The sequence below is a fragment of the Pinus tabuliformis genome, chromosome 4_1 (assembly GCF_031772625.1).
Source record: "Pinus tabuliformis cultivar Carrire ecotype Pingquan chromosome 4_1, CPIR1, whole genome shotgun sequence".
NCBI classification, from domain to species: Eukaryota; Viridiplantae; Streptophyta; class Pinopsida; order Pinales; family Pinaceae; genus Pinus; species Pinus tabuliformis.
Genome location: NC_142303.1, coordinates 388,190,411 through 388,210,691, shown reverse-complemented (window position 1 = coordinate 388,210,691; position 20,281 = coordinate 388,190,411). Strand labels below are relative to the sequence as shown.

The following is a 20,281-nucleotide window of genomic DNA, read 5'->3' as shown; positions in this document are numbered from 1 at the left end:
GTCAAGGTCTTAGTTCCGTTCATAAAGGTTGCTCTTCTCATGAGAGAGATTTTGGCCCTAGCATCGAAGATTTTAACTTAGCATGATCACTCCCTAATATACTCCTGGCTATGCTCATAGGCTTAGGTGCATATAAGGAAGGTGGAGATAGAGGTGGTGCACTGAGACCAATTGCTACATCGTTGTATTAGGCACCTTGCACTATGAACATGCTTCCCTTTGATAATCACTCACTAGCTTGTTGATCTCATTCTCAAGCTTTTGCTAGTGGGTGCTTCTGAAACAGATTTGCTTATATTGTTCATGAGCATCAAGAATAATACAAATGTTATTCTTCACCCCTAATTTTGATAAGTTCCACATTGTTTTTTCACCATATTTGAATCATAGGACACATGGAACATAAGCATGGAAAGGACTACATCCATTTGTCATTGATCTTGACTTTATAATAAATGAATGAGTGTAACCTCCAAAGATAAATAATTTCCTCTCAATATAGATACAATCCCAATAACTACACACAACTCTCTCTTTAGATTAATAAACTGCTATCTTTTTTGTTTAAAATTTGGTTTGGACAAACCTTTTTACCATAAATATCAAAATTTAATAACAATAATATGCATCTCAACAAATTAAACAATAAAATTTCTACATTTAGAAAATCCCTTTTCCCATAAATAAAAAAAGTTTGTGTTACAATAGTCATCCTTTTTTTTTATTTAAATTTTTTTCTTAAAATTTCATAAAATAAAAAATATACAATAAAAATTAATTACCAAAGATAAAATCAAATAATTATAAAAAGCAAAATTTTATAATTTAATATCAAAATTTTCAAACTAATTATATTATTTTTTTATTAACCATAAAATTGCCCACATTTAAAAGACATTCATAAAATTGCCCACATCTAAAAGATAAATTAATAATCTTTTTTATTAACCATAAAATTGCCCGCGTTTAAAAGACAAATTCATAAAATTGCCCACATCTAAAAGATAAATGAATTAAACAACCTGCTGACACGATATTCACTTTTATTTACACATAACTCACGAGAAACATCAAAATTCATGGGACAAGTCACAAGAGTTGTATAATTCCACATGTATGGAATTATAACGCGACGGAAACCAAACCCACTTAAATCAGCTTTTATAAAAATGCAAAATATCTAAAATGAAGCTATCTGCTCATGAATGTTATTTTATTTTTTTAAAACCATCTGCTCATCAATGTTATTTTATTTTATTTTGCCAGCTGTATGTTGAACTGGGTCTGTAAGTCTACCATGGAAAGGGACTTATCTTAATGCCCAGCCAATCATCTTTTAAAAAATGATTGAGGAAGGCAAAAATTACAAATTCAAAAATCCGACAAGGCCATCGCCATTCCCGACAAAAACTATTGGGTAGTCAGCGAAGTGCGCGAGTGTATAGTGTAGTTGCGGGTTGAGGCCACGTCATACAACTATTTTATGATTCAATGTCCGCGACACATACAACCAGCCAGCAGGACTCGTCATTTTGGCGGCGCCGTCTGTCTGGCTAAACAAAATTGGAGAATGATATAGACGCATGTTTTCGGCACGTGTCAAATAGCAGTTCGCACAAGACGCGGAAAGCAAACGCACGACTGAGAATGCCACGGAGGTGGTTGGCAGAAATCCGATTGTGCGCACTGCGCAGTCGTCAAAACAAAAAAGCCAAAGCATTGGCGAGAGAAGCCTTATATTAAAAGCCATGGCAGGCACTTCTGCACTTTATCTTCTCTATCTTTAGCTGAACAGAGCAAAGCAAAAGAAGAAGAAGACAATGGACCGCCAATTCTCATTCTCTCCTGCAGAGGATGTCGAAGGGAACTCCATAGCTGTAATTACCGAAGAAGAAGAAGAAGAAAGCCCCGTGGTTTCAGCGCGAATGAGCCGTAGCGCCTCAGAATGGGCCTTCCAGAAGTTTCTCAGTTTTGATGGTTCCGAGATTCGGTCAGAAGATGGAGAAGGCGAACAGAAGCCTCTCGGTGTTAAAGATCCTCTGCTTCACGGTCATATGGACAACGTCTCTGCGGAGCTCAGTCCTCTCTTTGCCGAAGTCAAGGATGAGGTTCTTCTTCCTACTGACCCTCGAGATTGCGAGGCCTTCCTCAAGCGGAGGCTTAACCTTGCCTGCGCGGCAGTCGCCTTCACTCGGGTAAGTTCCAGTGAATTTTCATTTTATCGCGCTATTTTCACAGAGAAATTCTGGTATCCGTGGGATAAATAATTATTTTAACAGAGCTTCTTGGAATTATCTTGAACTTTTATGTAATTGTTTGATTTTGCTCTGGTGGAATCTTTTATCTATCTCATCAATAATATTAGGTTAAATTCACCGACATATGCATAAGATTTTAGTAATTTCAACAACATATTTGAAAATTGCTTCAAGAAACTAAGTCGAAATGGCTCCGATTGTAAGAATTTTCCCTGAAGTTGCAAAGGATGCTGTGAGAATGTTGTGTGCTAAAATGTATTGATTTAAATTCCGCCGAGTTATGTCCATTGAAGACAATTGGATGACAAACGTAGCTATTCATCCAGAGGGATGGGCGGAAAATTCACAAGGGTTTTGAATCTGAAAAAGTTGTTTCAGAATTAGAGCCAAATCATTTGTATCATGCCCATTGCACGAGTTGGTAGAATCATCGGTGCTTATTCTGTTGGTACTATGCTTTTCATTGGATGCTTGTACTGTTGGTTCGTTTCTTTTCATTGCTTCCAGTATTCTTGATGCTTGAGGTTTCGTCAGCCATGACACATTTCGCAGGGTTTGGGAGTTTACAAGGACAACGTAAGAGCAAAAGAGTGATTTATCCCTGCAGAAACCTCTTGCAGTATTACCGAGGACTGGAGGTACTTGCTGCGAAGGGTTTGAAGGGCAATATCGCTCGTGCCGTGACCAATGTATGTGGTGTTTCTCGCCTCTTTTTCTTCAGAGTCGGGGTTTTTCCTTTTTCGGAAACAAATGGGGTTTGGTTTTGAATTTTGTTAGACATGGGGAATCTCTAGAAGAGCTGCAGGAGAATGATGATCACTTCACTTCTGAGGATGTGCAATGGCAGGGAGACCTACCAAATGAAGCGATTGACTGTTGGCACATGAGGGCCTGGTCACCACAATGACGAGGGTGGGGACGGTGAAATGAGTTTGCCTTTGCCGATAAGGCGATTGATGACAGCAGTCTGATATGTTGATGGAGGAGGGTGGACGGCCAGGGTCGCAGCCTCGGTTGGCTAATGGATCCGGATGGCTGCATAATAGGTCGGACTGGGACATAGGATTCACATCGAGAAAACGCATTACAAATATTTTTAGGATGTTATTTTATCTTTATCATCTATAAATTAAGGTTAATTTCAGCAGATTTCTGTGAGATTTCTGCAAGAAATCATGCTGAAATTGAGGATGCTAAAGGAGAGTGAAATAACTGCGTTGAGATGGTCAAAGTATGGGAGAGCGTGAGACAGTGCGGCTTTAAAAATAAAATTAATCTAAACTTTTAGAATTTTTTTATATAAATATTTAAATCAGTAAAATGTTATATAAATATTTAAATCATTAATAATAATAACTAGTGAAATTATATAAATTAAATAATTAATAAATATCAATCTATACTCATTAAAACACTTATTTTATAATATATTTAAATTAAAAAGTCATAAAAATGAATTAAATTAATTTTCTATTTTAAATTATTAGTATTAATTATTTAGGTTTGAGATAGCTCAATTGACAATGGCCTTTTCATTGAATTGGAAGCTTTGGGTTAAAATTTTGTGCTATCTCCAGAGCGGGGTGAGAAGTTAGACATGGAAATGAAGTCTCATTGAACCAAAAGCCTTGGGTTCAAATCTTGTGCTACCCCAGGTGAGAAGTTGGACATGATGAAAATGTAGTTCTATCAATCTTACAATTTTTTTTGTTAATTATAAAAAAATAATATATAAGTTAAATATATATACATTTAAAAAAACATGGAACATGATTATTATTCATGGAGATTTATCTTTATTTTATCATGGATATTCTTAATTTGTAAACGGGCTTTGTTCCAATATCATGATCAATACTGCATGTAGAAAAAACCATAAGTCACTTCCATAACACTTGTTCATATTACTTTTTTTTATTAATTAATTTAATTAAAAGGGCAAAAAACACATAATTTTGGACATAAATTTCAACATTTTATTTGTGTATGGTACTAAGAATATTCTAGAATACTTTTTGGAGATTAAATCCCTACCATCCACCTAATAAATATTGCTAATTAAGTTAAAATTTTGGAAGTCTATTTTAAAATAAACACTAGTATTGGCTTAATAAAGCATAAGGTTGGTTTGATTAAAAATATAATAAAAACTAAAGAGTAATAAAGTATTAATAAAAATAATAAATTGGCTAACCTCAATTTGTTGGGTGGAGAGACACACTAAATCCCAATACGGAAGAGAATTTGTAATGTCTTGTTTAACATTTGCGTATTGGCTTAATAAAACATAATGTTGGTTGGATTAAAATCAACCTAGATCCACGTTAACTGCGGATCTACCAAGGGCTGAGAGGGATCAAATCACTTTTCACTTTAAAAGAGGTTTGCATTTCAAGAGATTTAATTCCTCTTAGCTCTTCGTAGATCCAAAGTTAGGATGGATCTAAGCTAGTTTATTTGTCTTCTTTAAATAGCCTATATTCCACATAATAACATGGGTCAATACCATGGTTCATTTTTATTTTTATTTCACTTTTTAGGGTTGTTTTTATTTTGTTATTTTTATTTTATTTTGAGCGATGTAAAGGTTTACATTAAATTACATTAATTAAGATGGATCTAAGCTAGTTTATTTGCTTCCTTTAAATAACCTATATTCCACATTAATACTATGGGTCAATATTATTTCATTTTTTAGGGTTGTTTTTATTTTATTTGTCAATACCATGATTCATTTTTATTTTTATTATTATTTCATTTTTTAGGATTGTTTTTATTTTGTTATTTTTATTTTATTTTCAGCGATGTAAATGTTTACAACATTACATTAATCTTTTTATTGAATTTAATTTTTATGTAATTATTTATTTTTATGTAATTTGACTTAGTCAAAATGTTAAACATTACACTACAACATCTCTACCATACTGGGTTTACTGGGCTAGAGAGCGCCTCTCAGGGCAACAAGACATTACAACACCTCTCTATAAGGATGAGGAGAGTGCCATTGGGCCCAACAAATTGAGTTTAGCCAATTTATTATTATTATTTTTTATTTTTTTGACTGGTGAAATAGTAACGCGGTGGACTCTCGTACCCGCGTGACATAGGGTCGATCCCGAACGGTTGCCACTATAATCTCCATGTGCAACTGAATGCCCCCAAACACAATGCATGAGTAAGACGAGGTTTGAACCTATGACCCACACAGCAACAGAAACGCCTTTAATTATATTAATATCTTATTATTCATTTTTAATTATTTACACCTTAGTAATATATAAATTAGTAATTTATTACTTAACTATTAATTTTATAACTTATTTCTTTTATGTTTTTTACCTTCTCTTAAACATTAGATGTTTTTCCTTGGTCTTTAATATTAGTACTATTATTTATTTTATTCAATTTATATTTTATAATTTTTTAACTAATTAACTTCTTTGAATATTATTTTGACGTAACTATACGTTCATGTTCATCTTAAAACTGAAATTATTTAATTTATTAACTAAATTTCCATCGTCTGTTTTTGGGACTTGAGGCATCTCTGCTATTTATACCTAATGATAGATCGTGTTTTTCATCTTTGCCCTGAGGATGAACCACAATAGAAGGTTCAAAACCTTGATTTTCATCTTTGCCGTGAGGATGATCCACAATGGTTCAAAACGTTGACCCAGTGCATTCGTTGGCCAACAAGTTGTACCTCTGGGGCTAATTTATTATTTTTATTATTAAAAGTAACAATAAAAATAATAAATTGGCTAAACTCAATTTGTTGCACTCAAAGGCACTCTCCCAATTTGTTGCACTGAGAGGCACTCTCCCTATCCCAGTATTAGAGTAATGTCTAGTTTAACATGTTGACTCAGTTAAAATAATATATATATGCATGTCTAGTTTAACATGTTGACTCAGTTAAAATAATATATATATATATATAAAACTAGTCTAGATCCATGTTAATTACAAATCTACCAAGCGATTATAGGGATGAAATTTCTTGACATAAAAATTTCTTTTATGCAATTTTGTTTTTTATTAATTAAATTACAAATCATTAATTTCTAAAAAAATCATAATATGCTTATTACATTATTTTTTTTAAATAATAATGATTTTCTAAAATTTCATGTTTAATTAAAAACTATATAAAAACTTAATGCTTACCATTATCTCTTTACATACATACAAATACATATAATATAGATTACCCATATTACATTATAAAAATTAAGTTAAAAAATAAACTATAAAACATATCAAAGAAAAATGTTATCTTAATATCTATATGGTTATATATATTATAAAGATTTTAATAAAATTAAACATAAGAATATTTTATTTAGAGATGCTATATTTATTTATAATATAAATAATATTATAAAGAATAAACCTAATTTATTTAAAAAATTAAATCTTTGAAATAAATAATCTATGTGGTTATATATATTATAAAGATTTTAATAAAATTAAACATTAGAATACTTTATTTAGAGATGCTATATTTATTTATAATATAAATAATATTATAAAGAATAAACATAATTTATTTAAAAAATTAAATCTTCCAAATAAATATTAAATCTTTAAAATGGAATATTAAAATTAAAAATACAAATACCTAATTTATTTTTTAAAATAATTATATCACAAAATTATAATGAAGCACTTTCAAAATAACTCTCTTATTTTCTCCTTTTAAAATATTTTTGATGATCTGTTTTTTTATTTATTGTGGAATCGAGGCTTCTGTGATCCATATTAAGTTTATGAGAGATTTTTCGGCGTAAATCATATGATATTTCATTTGTCCATAGGTTTCGAACCAACCAGTGTGGTTCATTTTTTATTTCATATATAGAAAACCTAAATTTTATTTCACATTATATATACATAATATTTTATTTTATTATAATTATATATAATTTTTTTTCAAACCATATATACATAACATATATATATATATATATATATATATATATATATATATTAATTTTACTAATAAATAAATATATATATATATATATGAATGATAATTTTATCTATAAATTATATATAATATTTTAAATTATTAATTTACTTATAAATTAAAAAAATTATTTTATTATTAAATTATAAAGATATATACATAATAATAATTTATGTATAAAATATATACGATATTTTAAATTATTAATAAATTTATAATTTACTCATAAATTTAAAAAAATATTTATATTATTTTATTTAATTAAAAAATATATAAATTATATTATAATTTACTTATAATTTAAAAATTTATTTTTATGATTTTATTTAATTAAAAAATATATAAATTATATTGTAATTTACTTATAATTTAAAAATTTATTTTTATGATTTTATTTAATTAAAAAATATATAAATTATAAGCATACATGTTGAACACACTTTGTTAATAGTTTAAGAAGCAGGGTATAAAGCAATGGATCAAATTTTTTTAGATCAATTTCATCATTGTAAATCCAAGTTCTGCAAGTTTATTGTAAATGATTCTAGTATGACTTATAAAGCCATGTAACAACACTTAAGTAAACCTCTTATTTTTGTCAAAGGATTTCATCCTAAGGAGTTTTTTAATCTCCTTGAATTATGTGTGTTTATAAACATGGATAATCTATAGACATTTTCTCCTAGATGAACCCTAAAGCTAGGGTGGAATTTGTAGACGAGGTCTTAGGTGAGTCATAGTGTTTATCGAGTCTATGTATTTTCATACTAGATCATATTGTGTCGCAAAATTGGGTAGTGTCTTGAGGGTCTATGTCTAATGTGTATTTCCTTTTCTAAGGGTTGAATTAAATTGTAATATCCTGTAAAAATATATTAGTGCATGGGTACTTATATTTAGACACTATGGCTAAAGTATTTGAGGGTGGAAAAAATAATTAATCTCCTTTTGAGTTTTTTAATTAATTTTTCTGGCGAAAATAAAAAGATAATAATTAGCCAGAAAATTAATTAATTTTGTGTCAAAAAATTAATTTGAGAGTAATAAAACTCACTCCAAGTAGAAAATTATCAAAAATTAATGGGTAAAAAAAGAATTAATTTTTTGGGGTCATCTATGGGAAAAATCAAAATTTTAAGAGAAATTGACCATTTGGACCATGGTGGTTAAGTCAAAGAAGAACTTTTGAGGGTAAAACTCCAAAATATTATTTTTTGGACTAAGGGAAAAGGGGTTTATCGAGTAATTCGAATTTCTCCTAAAAATCAAGGAATAAAATTAAAATTTTGATTGGGATCAAAGAAATTTTCTCCATCAACTAAGGAGATTGATTTTTTTCAAGAAGATCAACGAATCAAATTATTTTGACGAGGATCAAGCCATGGATCAAACAACTAGCCGTTATTTTCCACTTGGAGGGGTTTGATCCTCTCATTATCTATATAAGGAAGCTATTGAGCTCCTCATTGGATCATAATTTACTCATTGAAAATCTTTTGATGTACTAAGCTAAGCTTTGTTGGATCTTTTTTGCACTTAATAAAGTCTTTGGGGTTCAATTTAACGTGTCTCTCATTTATTGATCTGTGGTATGTGCTAGATGTTTTATTGATATGCTTTGATTATATCGTTTATTATTATTTCAATTTCCAGTAGTAGGAACATCTATTGGTACAGGTATCTTGCCCGAGGTGTAGGGTAAGAGTAAATACTCTATATCTAGCGATGTCTGACAGGTATCTCCAGGCTTATAGATCTATTGTACGAATCAAACCCCTCTTGTTTAATAATCTATCATTTGAAGTATCTTGCCCGAGGTGTAGGGTAAGAGTAAATACTCTATATCTAGCGATGTCTGACAGGTATCTCCAGGCTTATAGATCTATTGTACGAATCAAACCCCTCTTGTTTAATAATCTATCATTTGAAGTGCAATGAGTTACAAGTTGCTCCAACCCTTGGTCTCCAAGTACATAGACTATGAGGGGACTACATTCTTGTTTGGCCACAAGTCGATCCAAGTGGATATTTGTGGCCACCCGCCTATTCCACTTGGACCTCCACCATTGTTTTTTTAATTTCCTTAATTATACCACAATTTACTATTTTTGGAATTTTTCCGAGTCAACTTCTAGAGTCGTTTTGAGGCCCTAAACGACTTTTTTTTTTGGAAAACGGGCAAACCCATAGTTTGTGATGGGGATTGTAGTCGCAAGTTGTAGTCCTTGGTAGATCTTTCTAGCGAGGTATCGTACGCATCAAACGGAGATCACATGCGAAAGTTACGACCCCGAAAAGTTGATGTACAAATTTACCCCAATGGGCCCCACAGACTTTTGGCGCTTCATATCTTAGAGTTAGGTTTTTGGATGTTTAGGGTTTTCCATTGTTTCTCAATAATAAATAGGCCTTTGAGCCTCATTGTAACACAGTTCAGAAGGCATGTAGCCACCACATCTCTTCTAAGAGATAAGCTACCATCGCCTAAGCTAGTTTATTTCCATTCTACATGTAAACAATTTTCAGTAATTTATTATAATGAATTGAAGTTTTGTTTTCTCTATATCTTTGTGTTTCGATTTATATCTATATTTCATTTCATTCCTTCATAAATTTGGATCAGTGGTATCAAAACAGTCTGCTCTTTATCTGTTTTTTTGTGCATGTCCCAAACAAGGTTTGGGTATAAGGAGTTGGGACTTGAACTGGTTGAGCCTTTGCAAGACTGTCCTTGCCGACACTGACGGCCTCTGATGGCAAAAGAAAAGAAAGATGAGGGAGCAGGAGATCCCATCAAACTATTGCTTGAAGAAACCCTCGAGCAGAAAGGAATGAGATGATGGACAACTTTGCCTAGATCCTTTGGCGGGTGCCCACCGACGATGCATCTTCATCTAGCAGTCACTTCAGAGGCGCCGCCCCCTTCAAGGTACAAGAGAACTTCGATATCCCTATATTCAAAGGTCAAATAGATGCAAATGTTGTAAATAAATGGTTGAATTTGTTGGAAGGTTATTTTTTGGTCCATAGTTTCTCTGATAGGGAGAAGATTCCTTTTGCACTGCTTAAAGCTGCCCACGATGTCAAGGACTAGTGGGAAACTTACTGTGAGAAAAGGGCCGAGGAACCCTCTCTGTTTACAATCACCCCCTCTTGGAACTCTTTTTGAGGTGCTATAAAGGAGCAGTATTACCCCGTGGGGAGCTATGAGGACAAATACATACAGTGGACCACACTATGGCAACAAAAGGACCAAGATGTACATGAGTTCACAAATATTTTTCATACCCTACGCACAAAGTTGGGTATCAAAGACTCTGAGCGACATCTGGTGATCAAGTACCGCAGTTGTTTGCACAAATACATTCAGGAAGAAATGGAGTTCCTGGACATCTCCTTGCTTGGTGCAACATACTGATATGCTGCCAAGATTGAACAAAAATTTAAACAAAAGAAGCATGACTTTGGATTTGTAAATTAGAAGCAGGGCAAAAGTGCCCTCAAATCGCAGAACAAAGGACAAAGCCAAGGTGGAGCGACTCAAGACAAGCCATCAAAGCCACAAGCAAAGAATGGCACCACGAAGATAAAGAAGGACACAAGAAAGTGTTGTGGGTTACACAAGAGCCTCACTCACAACACAAATGAGTGTCGCACCAAACATTCATTGGTGGTCGATCTGAAATCTTTAGAGTTCCATGCATATTCTGATTCTGAGCCAGAACCCGACAACGGGAAGTAGGTTATTGACGTAAAACCTAGTGCCACCGTGCCACCACCAAGGTCTAGAAGATTGAGCCTGAAGATCCAGAGGAGGGGGAGGGTCTCTTCCACTCATAGATATGGGTGAAGGGTTCTCCGCTGCAGTTCATTGTTGACAACGGGAGCCAAAAGAACCTCATTTCAGCAGAGGTCGTGAAGCGGTTGGGCTTACCGACCACACCACACCTGCAACTGTACACCATCGGGTGGCTTTACCAAGGACGAGATTTCCTTGTTAACGAACAATGCCGCCTTCTCTACAACATCAAACCCTTCACAGATGAGGTATTGTGTGATGTTTCTCCTCTTGAAGTTTGTGATGTGTTATTAGGCCAACCATACTTGTGGAAGCGTCATGCTATGTATGAGTCCAAGCCTCACACTGTTATTATTACTTTGGGAAATAAATTATACAGGATACCGGAGGCAGCCTTGCTTACTGCCATCTTTTTGATCTCTGCTAAGCAATGTAGTAAGATCATCTCCCAGGTTGGGAAATTTGTTTTCTTTTTGATTCATTATCAAAGTAAGGGGAAGATCGTGGCTACATCCATGGCCCCCATGCCACCGTGCCACAACCAAGGTCTAGAAGATTGAGCCTAAAGATCCAGAGGAGGGGGAGCGTCTCTTCCACTCATAGATATGGGTGAAGGGTTCTCCGCTGCAGTTCATTGTTGACAACGGGAGCCAAAAGAACCTCATTTCAGCAGAGGTCGTGAAGCAGTTGGGCTTATTGAGCACACCACACCCACAGCTATACACCATCGGGTGGTTTTACCAAGGACGAGATTTCCGCGTTAGCGAACAATGCCGCCTTCCCTACAACATCAAACCCTTCACGAATGAGGTATTGTGTGATGTTTCTCCTCTTGAAGTTTGCGATGTGTTATTGGGCCAACCATACTTGTGGAAGCGTCATGCTATGTATGAGTCCAAGCCTTGCACTATTATTATTACTTTGGGGAATAAGTTATACAGGATACCGGAGGCAGCCTTGCTTACTGACATCTCTTTGATCTTTGCTAAGCAATGTAGTAAGATCATCTCCCAAACTGGGAAATTTGTTTTCTTTTTGATTCGTTATCAAGTAAGGGGAAGATCATGGCCACATCCATGGCCACCGTGAAGGGTTCAACCACGTAACAAAATCAGGTGGATAAGGTCGTGGAAGAATACATAGACATCTTCTCCTTGCCCATAGGGGTACCTCTGCACTGTCAGGTCAAGCATTTGATTGATCTGACTCCCGGAGCACCTCTACCCAATGGGCTGATATACTACGGCTCTATTCTGGAAAATGAAGAAATCAAGCGGTAGATCCAGGAGTTGTTGCAAAAATGGCACATTCGACTGTTGAAATTTGTAAGTCTGACACATTAGAAATCCCTATTGCATCATCTGGTTTATTTCTCCTACTTGTTTATTCCATTAACAAGTTATTTATAAACATAAATGTCGAAAATAAACACAAATGCAGCCTTAACTCATATAGAGATCATCAACTGAAATACTGAGACAAACACACAAGGGACATCGTTATTTTTGGAAAATCGTCCCCAGAAAAACCCAATGTGGGAAAACCGGTGCAACGGTTTTGAGGGTTTTATTATTAAGCAGCTCCTGAGTACAACTAAGGTGCCAGAAATGGTTCATCCAACAAAGATTGTTACACGGCAGTAATACCTCTTCTCGGAGACAGATATTCAGCCTCTCAGCTCTAGTCTGCCCTATGAAAATCCTTCCGGCGCTTCTGCTAGGCTCTGCGTCAGCCCTTCTAGCCTCAACGTAGCTCTGAACCCTCTGCATCAGCCTTCTGACTCTTTGCATCAGCTCTCTAGCCCTCTGCATCACCCACGTAGGCCCCTCAGCCTCTGTGCAGTCCCCAACTGCCTCTGCGTGGCTCTAGCTGCCTCTGCGTAGCTCTAGTTGCCTCTGCGTCAACCTCTTCGGTCTCGGCACTGACCCTCTGGAACTATCCCTGCCTCTCTGCTATGTACTCACTGCCCCTCGCTGCAACAGATCACTAGCTTGAATTTTCTCAGCAAGCCCCGATCCAGAAAATCGAACTGACTGATCAACTTGGTGTGTCTCCAACTGACCCTTAAGCCTCCTCTTATACTTTTCCTGTTGAGTCTTCAACGGCCGAGATTAAGTCTCTAATCAACGACTAAGATTAGATTTCGCTTGATCCATGTCATTTAGAACATTCTCACCCAGTTTTATATTAATCCCTGTTAATAATTTAATTTTCCTAAGTTTAGACTTAGGAACCCCATTAAAAATATTAACTATTATAATATCTCTCTAACCGGAAGGAATTTACCCAAACCATTTTTGGGTCTTGGAGATCTTATGTGCCTTAGCCTCTCCACCATTTTTCATGGCTAGAGCACGTCCGATGCTACCACAAATCAACACTCCCTCTTAGCGAGGAATGTGCTCTAGTAATGCTCCACCATTGAAAGATCACACTGATCCTTCCGCACCGGTACTTGTGCTGATGCTTGGCCTGCTGCCCAACATCCACTGCACTACTGCTTCCTGTACTGCTGCCCATGACACTGACACTGCCACTGCTACATTTGTATTGCAGTTCCCTCTCAATATGCTGCCCATGCTGCCCATAACACTACCATTGCTAACTGGTGTACTGCAACTCAGTTATCGAGAAGTAAGTAACTGATCTACCCAAATACTGACATCCTTGTCAGTCTGGAAGCCTCCTGATGCTGAAGCTACCTTTGCTGCTATCCTGTGCTCCCTCTGCTGCCTCTGCGCTGCTGCAAACACCTCTGTGCCTCTCGCACTGCTGCAAACACCTCTGTGCCTCTCACATTGTTGCAACCCCCACTACGCTGCTATAGACCTCCGCACTTTAGCACTGCCTTGTCCCTCCATCGGATCTTTCTTCTACCCGACATCCGTCATCCTGCTACTATCGTTAAGGGCTCCTGTAGCCGGATATGATCCAAGAGTTTGGGCACCTCAAGGATCCTGCCCTTCTTTTGTAGTCCTCTCGACTACAACTCTATGTCTCCCCACATCTTCTATAGAGGTGCACAAGCACTCATGGCATAGTCGTCATCAATCTTGATTTATTTTTTCGCCTTAACCAGAGCTGCCTTGGAGTCAGAAGCCTCTCCCCTGTTCTTCTTCCTGGGACACTAGGATGCATAATGTCCCAACTCCTCACAATGGAAGCACTTCACCTTGGAGATGTCCTTCTTCTTCCTCTTCCCTTGTTGTCCCGCAGATGCTAGAGCCGCATCCTCCTCCTCTTTCTTGACTCGACCTACTTTGCCACTACTCCCCGCCTTGGTAAACCTTCTGATCTCTTTTTGGCGAAGAGTTTCCCACATCTCTTCCCATCCTGGAAGAGTAGCTCTGCACAAAATGCCTTAGACAAATGTCTCCCACTCCTCAGAGACTGCATTTAGGGCGGTCATCACCATGAACTCCTGATCCGGTGTGGCCGCTATGGAAGTAAGTTGGTCACGAATCTCTTGTAATCTGAGGAGGAATATATCTATCTTCTCCCCCTTCTACATCTGATACGTCTGTAGTTGATTCTCCAATAGCATCTTCTGCTGCACAGAAGTGCCCTGATACAATGTCGTCAAAGTATCCCACATCTCCTTTGTTGTGTTCTTTTCAGCAATATGTGGTACGACATGATCCTTGACCCCGTCAAGGATTATGCACTTTTCCCTCGCCATTGCATCCTCATACTTCTCATTATTAGTTGGGTCGACTGGGATAGCCACAGTTCTCAAGGCGAAGCCCTTGATGTGATGTCTATCCAGTACTGCTAGGATCCTAGCCTTCCAGATGACAAAGTTGGAAGCCCCATCCAAGCTGCCCTGATCCCTCAATCCGTTTACTACCATATCCACTTCTCTTCTGGACTCCCTCTGAGTTCCGACTCCCCTCCTGGAAATTTCCCTCTAAGTCATGATTTCCCTGCTGGAAATCTTCCCGCCAAATGTCGAACCGCTCCTCTCCAATCCTTCTTGTAACTGCAACTCAGATCTGGATTTCTTGGCTAGAAATTCGTCAAGGTAGCGACTCCCTCTATCTTGGTTCTATCCCGTCAGGTACTGTTATGCTTCGACAGAAACCACACCCCACCAGCTTCCCAATCCACAATCTTCCCACAGCTCCCTAGGCCCCGACAACTGACGAAACTGAGGCTTCTAGCTCTGTGCAATCATGGCAAACGCTGAATCACTCCTCTGGCCAACTGCGTCAAGCCTAACTGGCTGAGTAGGATGACGTGGCTCTTCGTGAACCTCTTCTGCCTTTATTTGCCTCTGCGCTGGCCCTTTCTTTGGCTGGAAATGATGGCGCAGACCCTCTTCGTCACTCGTCTGCTGCCTTCTGCTTAGGAGCAGCTCTGTCTCTTGGGACAACTGCTACTGCTGCAAATTTCCGATATCGCTGATGCATTCAGTCCTCCTGTGATCTACAACGCTCTGATACCATGTTGAAATTTGTAAGTCTGACATGTTAGAAATCCCTATTGCATTATCTACTTTATTTCTCCTACTTGTTTATTCCATTAACAAGTTATTTATAAATATAAATATCAAAAATAAACACAAATTCAGCCATAACTCATATACATATCATCAACTGAAATACTGAGACAAACACACAATGGACACCGTTATTTTTGGACAATCGTCACCGGAAAAACCCAATGCGGGAAAACCGGTGCAGCAGTTCTGAGGGTTTTATTATTAAGCAACATCTGAGTACAACTAGGGTGCCGGAAATGGCTCACCCAATTGAGATTTTTACACGGAAGTAATACCTTTTCTCGGAGACAGATATTCAGCCTCTCAGCTGTAGTTTGCCCCACGAAAATCCTTCCGGCGCTTCTGCTAGGCTTTGCGTCAGCCCTGCTAGCCTCAACGTAGCTCCTGAACCCTCTGCGTCAACTCTCTGGCCCTCTGCGTCACTCACACAGGCCCCTCAGCCTCTGTGCAGTCCCCAACTACCTATGCATGGCTCCTGTTGCCTCTGCGTAGCTCTAGTTGCCTCTACGTCAGCCTCTTCGGTCTCTGCGCTAACCCTCTGGTACTATCCCTACCTCTCTGCTATGTATTCACTGCCCCTCATTGCAACAGATCACTAGCTTGAATTTTTTCAGCAAGCCCCGCTCTAGAAAATCGAACTAATCAGGAACGTTGGGAATTTGGGTACGGTGTTAGGAATGGCTAGAGGTTTCCCCAAAATTTACAGGAAACGACTAATCAGGAGCGGTAATATTATATAATAAAAAAATTAAAAATATATTTTTAATTATATAATTTATATAATAATCAAAATTAATATTAAATCAAGCCCACAGGGCTTTGGATTGATGGTGAATGGTTGCACTGTTAAGGCACTCCTTGTGATAAGTCATTGGTTCAAATCCCCCATGGGTGCCTACCTACCAAAAAAAAAACAATATTAAATCAAAATATTCAAATATTAAAATCAATTTAAATATATAATCTCTCTTATATATAAATATATTCTCTGGTGTCCCTCTCCCTGAGTCTCTCCCTTTTATATATATAAAATATTAAAATGTCAAGTTCATTATCAGTTCTCTGACACATGACCAGTCTTTGAAACAATCTGCCTTAAAAATACAAAGGAACAATTTTACCTATGTTTCTCTAGTTATTCTTAAGAGAAAAAGTAAAGCAACTCTAATGGTTAAGCATTGACTGCCACATACAATATGCACACAATCTTCTGTGATATATATACATAAACAACAAAATAAATACTCATCGGCATGACATCCCAGATATCGCCCTTACATTGAGGTGCAACATGCTTCCTTAACTCATCAAGAGATTGCTCCAGTTTCTCAATTAAGGATATCGGTGTTAAGGATGTCTTTGGCCTTTCTTCCTGGGGAGGTTTCAACAAAGGCTCATGTTTTGTGGGCAGTTCAACATATTTGTCAGGCTTTGTATTCCCCAACCCCAGGGAACTCCAGAACTCCAAAAAGAACAGTGTTCAAAGCTCCCGGAACTTTCCCAATCTCCCATTGCAGCTCCCACTGAAAAGGGAATGTTCCCATACAGTTCCAAAGCTTTCGAGAGTGCAGGAACCAATGGAACGGGTTTCCCACCTTTAGACAGGGGTTCCCGTGTAACAGGAATTAATACCCATTAATATTTTAATTTTCCTAAGTTTAGACTTAGGAACCCCATTAAAAATATTAATTATTTTAATATCTCTCTAACCGGGTGGAATTTCCCCAAACCATTTCTGGGTCTTGGAGATCTTATGTGCCTTAGCCTCTCCACCAATTTTCATGGTTAGAGCACATCCGATGCTACCACAAATCAACACTGACCAAGTTCCTCACCTTGTGGGAGCCTGATTGTACTTGTACAAAAAAAGGATGGGACCTGGAGACTATGCATTGATTATCGAGCACTAAATAAAATCACTATGAGGAACATGCATCCAATCCCACGCATTGATGACCTTCTTGACCAACTCAAAGGGGCCAAGTATTTCAGCAAGATCGATTTAAAGTCTGGTTATCACTAGATTCTAATAGAGCCCACGGATGTATGGAAGACCGCCTTCAAATCCAAGGAGGGCCTTTTCGAGTGGTTGGTCATGCATTTCGGTTTAACAAATTCCCATACAACTTTTATGAGGTTGATGGATGACATGTTGCGCCCCTTCACCAACTCGTTCATGGTTGTATAACTAGATGACATCCTCATCTTCAACAAGAGTTGGGAAGAACACCTACAACACATTCGGTAGGTCCTTCAAACCTTGCAACAGCACAAACTATGTGCCAACTTTGAGAAATGCACATTTGGTATGGGTCAAGTCCAATATCTAGGCTACATCATTGACGAGCAAGGCGTGCATGTGGATCCGGCTAAGATCCAAGTCATTTTGGATTGGCCAACCTCGACCACTATAATAGAGCTTCATAGATTTTTGGGCCTTGCCAATTTTGATCGGAGCTTCATCCTAGGATTCTCTCATATCACTTGGCCTTTGAGTCAAGTTACTGAGGGCGGAGCGAAAGCGAAGTTTTTCTGTTTGAGTCCCAACAAGAGGCGTTTGTTGAGCTGAAGCACCACCTCTTCTTTGCACCAATTTTCACATTGCCAGACCTGCAACAACCCTTCGAAATTGAGACAGATGCCTCTGACTATGCTACTGGTGCAGTTCTCACCCAGCAAAGGCATTCGGTGGCCTATTACAGTGAGACACTTTTCGACGCAATTCGTAAATACCCCACCTACGATAAGGAGATGTATTCCATCGTGCAAGCTTGACGGTAATGGAAACATTACATTTTGGGGAAGGAGATGGTCAACCACACCAATCACTGACCCTTGCAGTTTATACAAAACTGTTGACGGTGTTGGATCCGCCAACATTCAGGAGATCTCCCCGGTATGAAGTCCCAACTAGACCTCACACTGTTTGGTGTAGAAGTCCCATCCGTTATGATGGCCCAGTTGCCATTATCTTAAAGATATGCCTTAGCTCTTGCTTTTCAGCACATGAGAGTGATATACTTAGTCTTCAAACAATGAGGTTTGTGTGCCTGGTGAGTGCTTAGTGTCACTTATGTCAAAGTTCATTCACTGCAGAGGGGGAGGGTGAGAGTGAGTCTTAAATCGAAAGGGAGTAGTCCCAACTCAGGTAGAGACACACCACACAACATGATCTGCATAGCTTCTGGCGAAGTAGTCCACATGGATGCGACAATCACATACACAAATGTGAACAGATAGCACGTATGACACCCAATGGAGTAGTCCACATGAGTGTGACGGTCGTTATAACAAGTTTACAAGAATGAGTTTGTCTAAGGTCCGATGGAGTAGTCCACACGGGTGAGACAACGATAAAAACTCATACAACACATTTCCAACAACATATGCACTAAAACAACCGAAATAGTTCAACTATATTAGTACAAGTTAAAGCAACATGCATTACAAGCGTCTAAAGAATAATCTTACAAACAAATACAATACATGTGTGAAAACACGCTGGCCTGTGACAAGCTTTTGAATTAAGTGAAAATTCCTAGGCACATTCGTACACCATACATCACTAGCCCGGTAGTGGAGCATTGGAGCCACTGCTCGCTTCTTAAAGAAAAGATTATAGACTCTCAAGGCTATGTGGGAGGAGCCAAGGTGAAAAGTCCTTTGCATGTACAAATGAGGGGTATATATAGCCAAGGGTGAAACTGGCCCTTGTGACTCTTTGACTTCCCTCATGACTGTTCGACTTACATGACTCTTCGACTTACATGACTCTTTAACTTCATCTGTGGGTCTCTTGGACTTCCATGTTACATTACATTGATTACACAAGTATGACCCAAAGTAGTGATGTGGCCGAGGTGACTCATGACACAACTCGACATGACACTGCTAGTATGCACATGCTGGCTGTGTTGTTCGTGTCAAGTTGTTGTGCTGCTGAGTGATGAGTGTGCTCGTGGTGTACCATAGCTTCACCTCTGCGTGGCAAAGTGCACAAAGTTTTCACTGTTCTTGGTGTTCGCTTGATGGTTCATGCATGTGCATGTGTCTCCTTTGCTTGCTACTTGGTATGCTTCATGTGTTCGTCCAACCACGAGCAAGTCTTCTAGCATGCGCTCCTTGTTCATCTCGTTCGTTGTCGCGCCATGTCTCATCCATGTACCTATTTTTGCAATCACTCATGACGAGATGACATCAAATCCAGAAATCCCCTAGTCTACCATGATGCATTGTCTTTCGTTTTCGGGTGCAGGTGACCGGGAGAGAGGACAAGGTTCTGAAACAGCGCAAAGCACATGTTAGGCTGGGATGTGAGGCTCCGGGGTACTGCCGGGAAAAACTGCGCAGAGGTCATTGAGAGGCTCGGTTGAGCAGTTCAGGACAATAGTGACATCTACGGGATATGGCTCAACTGGGAGGCAAAATTGCATAGTTTTTCTGGGGAAGGCAGCGCAGGTAGCAGGACACACTAGTAGTGAAAACTGCGCAGTTTTCCAGAGGAGGACAGGATCGGGCTCTGGGAGTCTGCTGGTCAGAACTGCGCAGTTCTGGGAGGCAGTCAGGCAGGATATTACTGTGCAGTTTCCGGGTTGAGCGGGGTGCCAGGCAGCAGGTGGACTGTCAATGAAAAAAGCGCAATTTTCAGGAGGAGTGGAGAGCAGGCCAGCAGGGGGACTGCCTGGCAAAACTGCACAATTTCCCGGGACAGTGCAGTGACAGGCAGTGGGTGTTTGTCCCTCATGTCT

General features: G+C 38.0%; 1 protein-coding gene across 1 annotated transcript in view; it reads left to right on the top strand.

Annotated features, from left to right (window-relative positions):
- Positions 1–1,655: 1,655 nt before the first annotated feature.
- Positions 1,656–20,281, top strand: part of LOC149175916 (light-inducible protein CPRF2-like) — a 240,119-nt gene continuing 221,493 nt past the window's right edge. Inside the window, exon 1 of the mRNA XM_089419794.1 lies at positions 1,656–2,195. Coding sequence (XP_089275920.1) covers positions 1,821–2,195 — 375 coding nt within the window. The 5' untranslated portion in view covers positions 1,656–1,820. The remainder of the gene's footprint in view (positions 2,196–20,281) is intronic.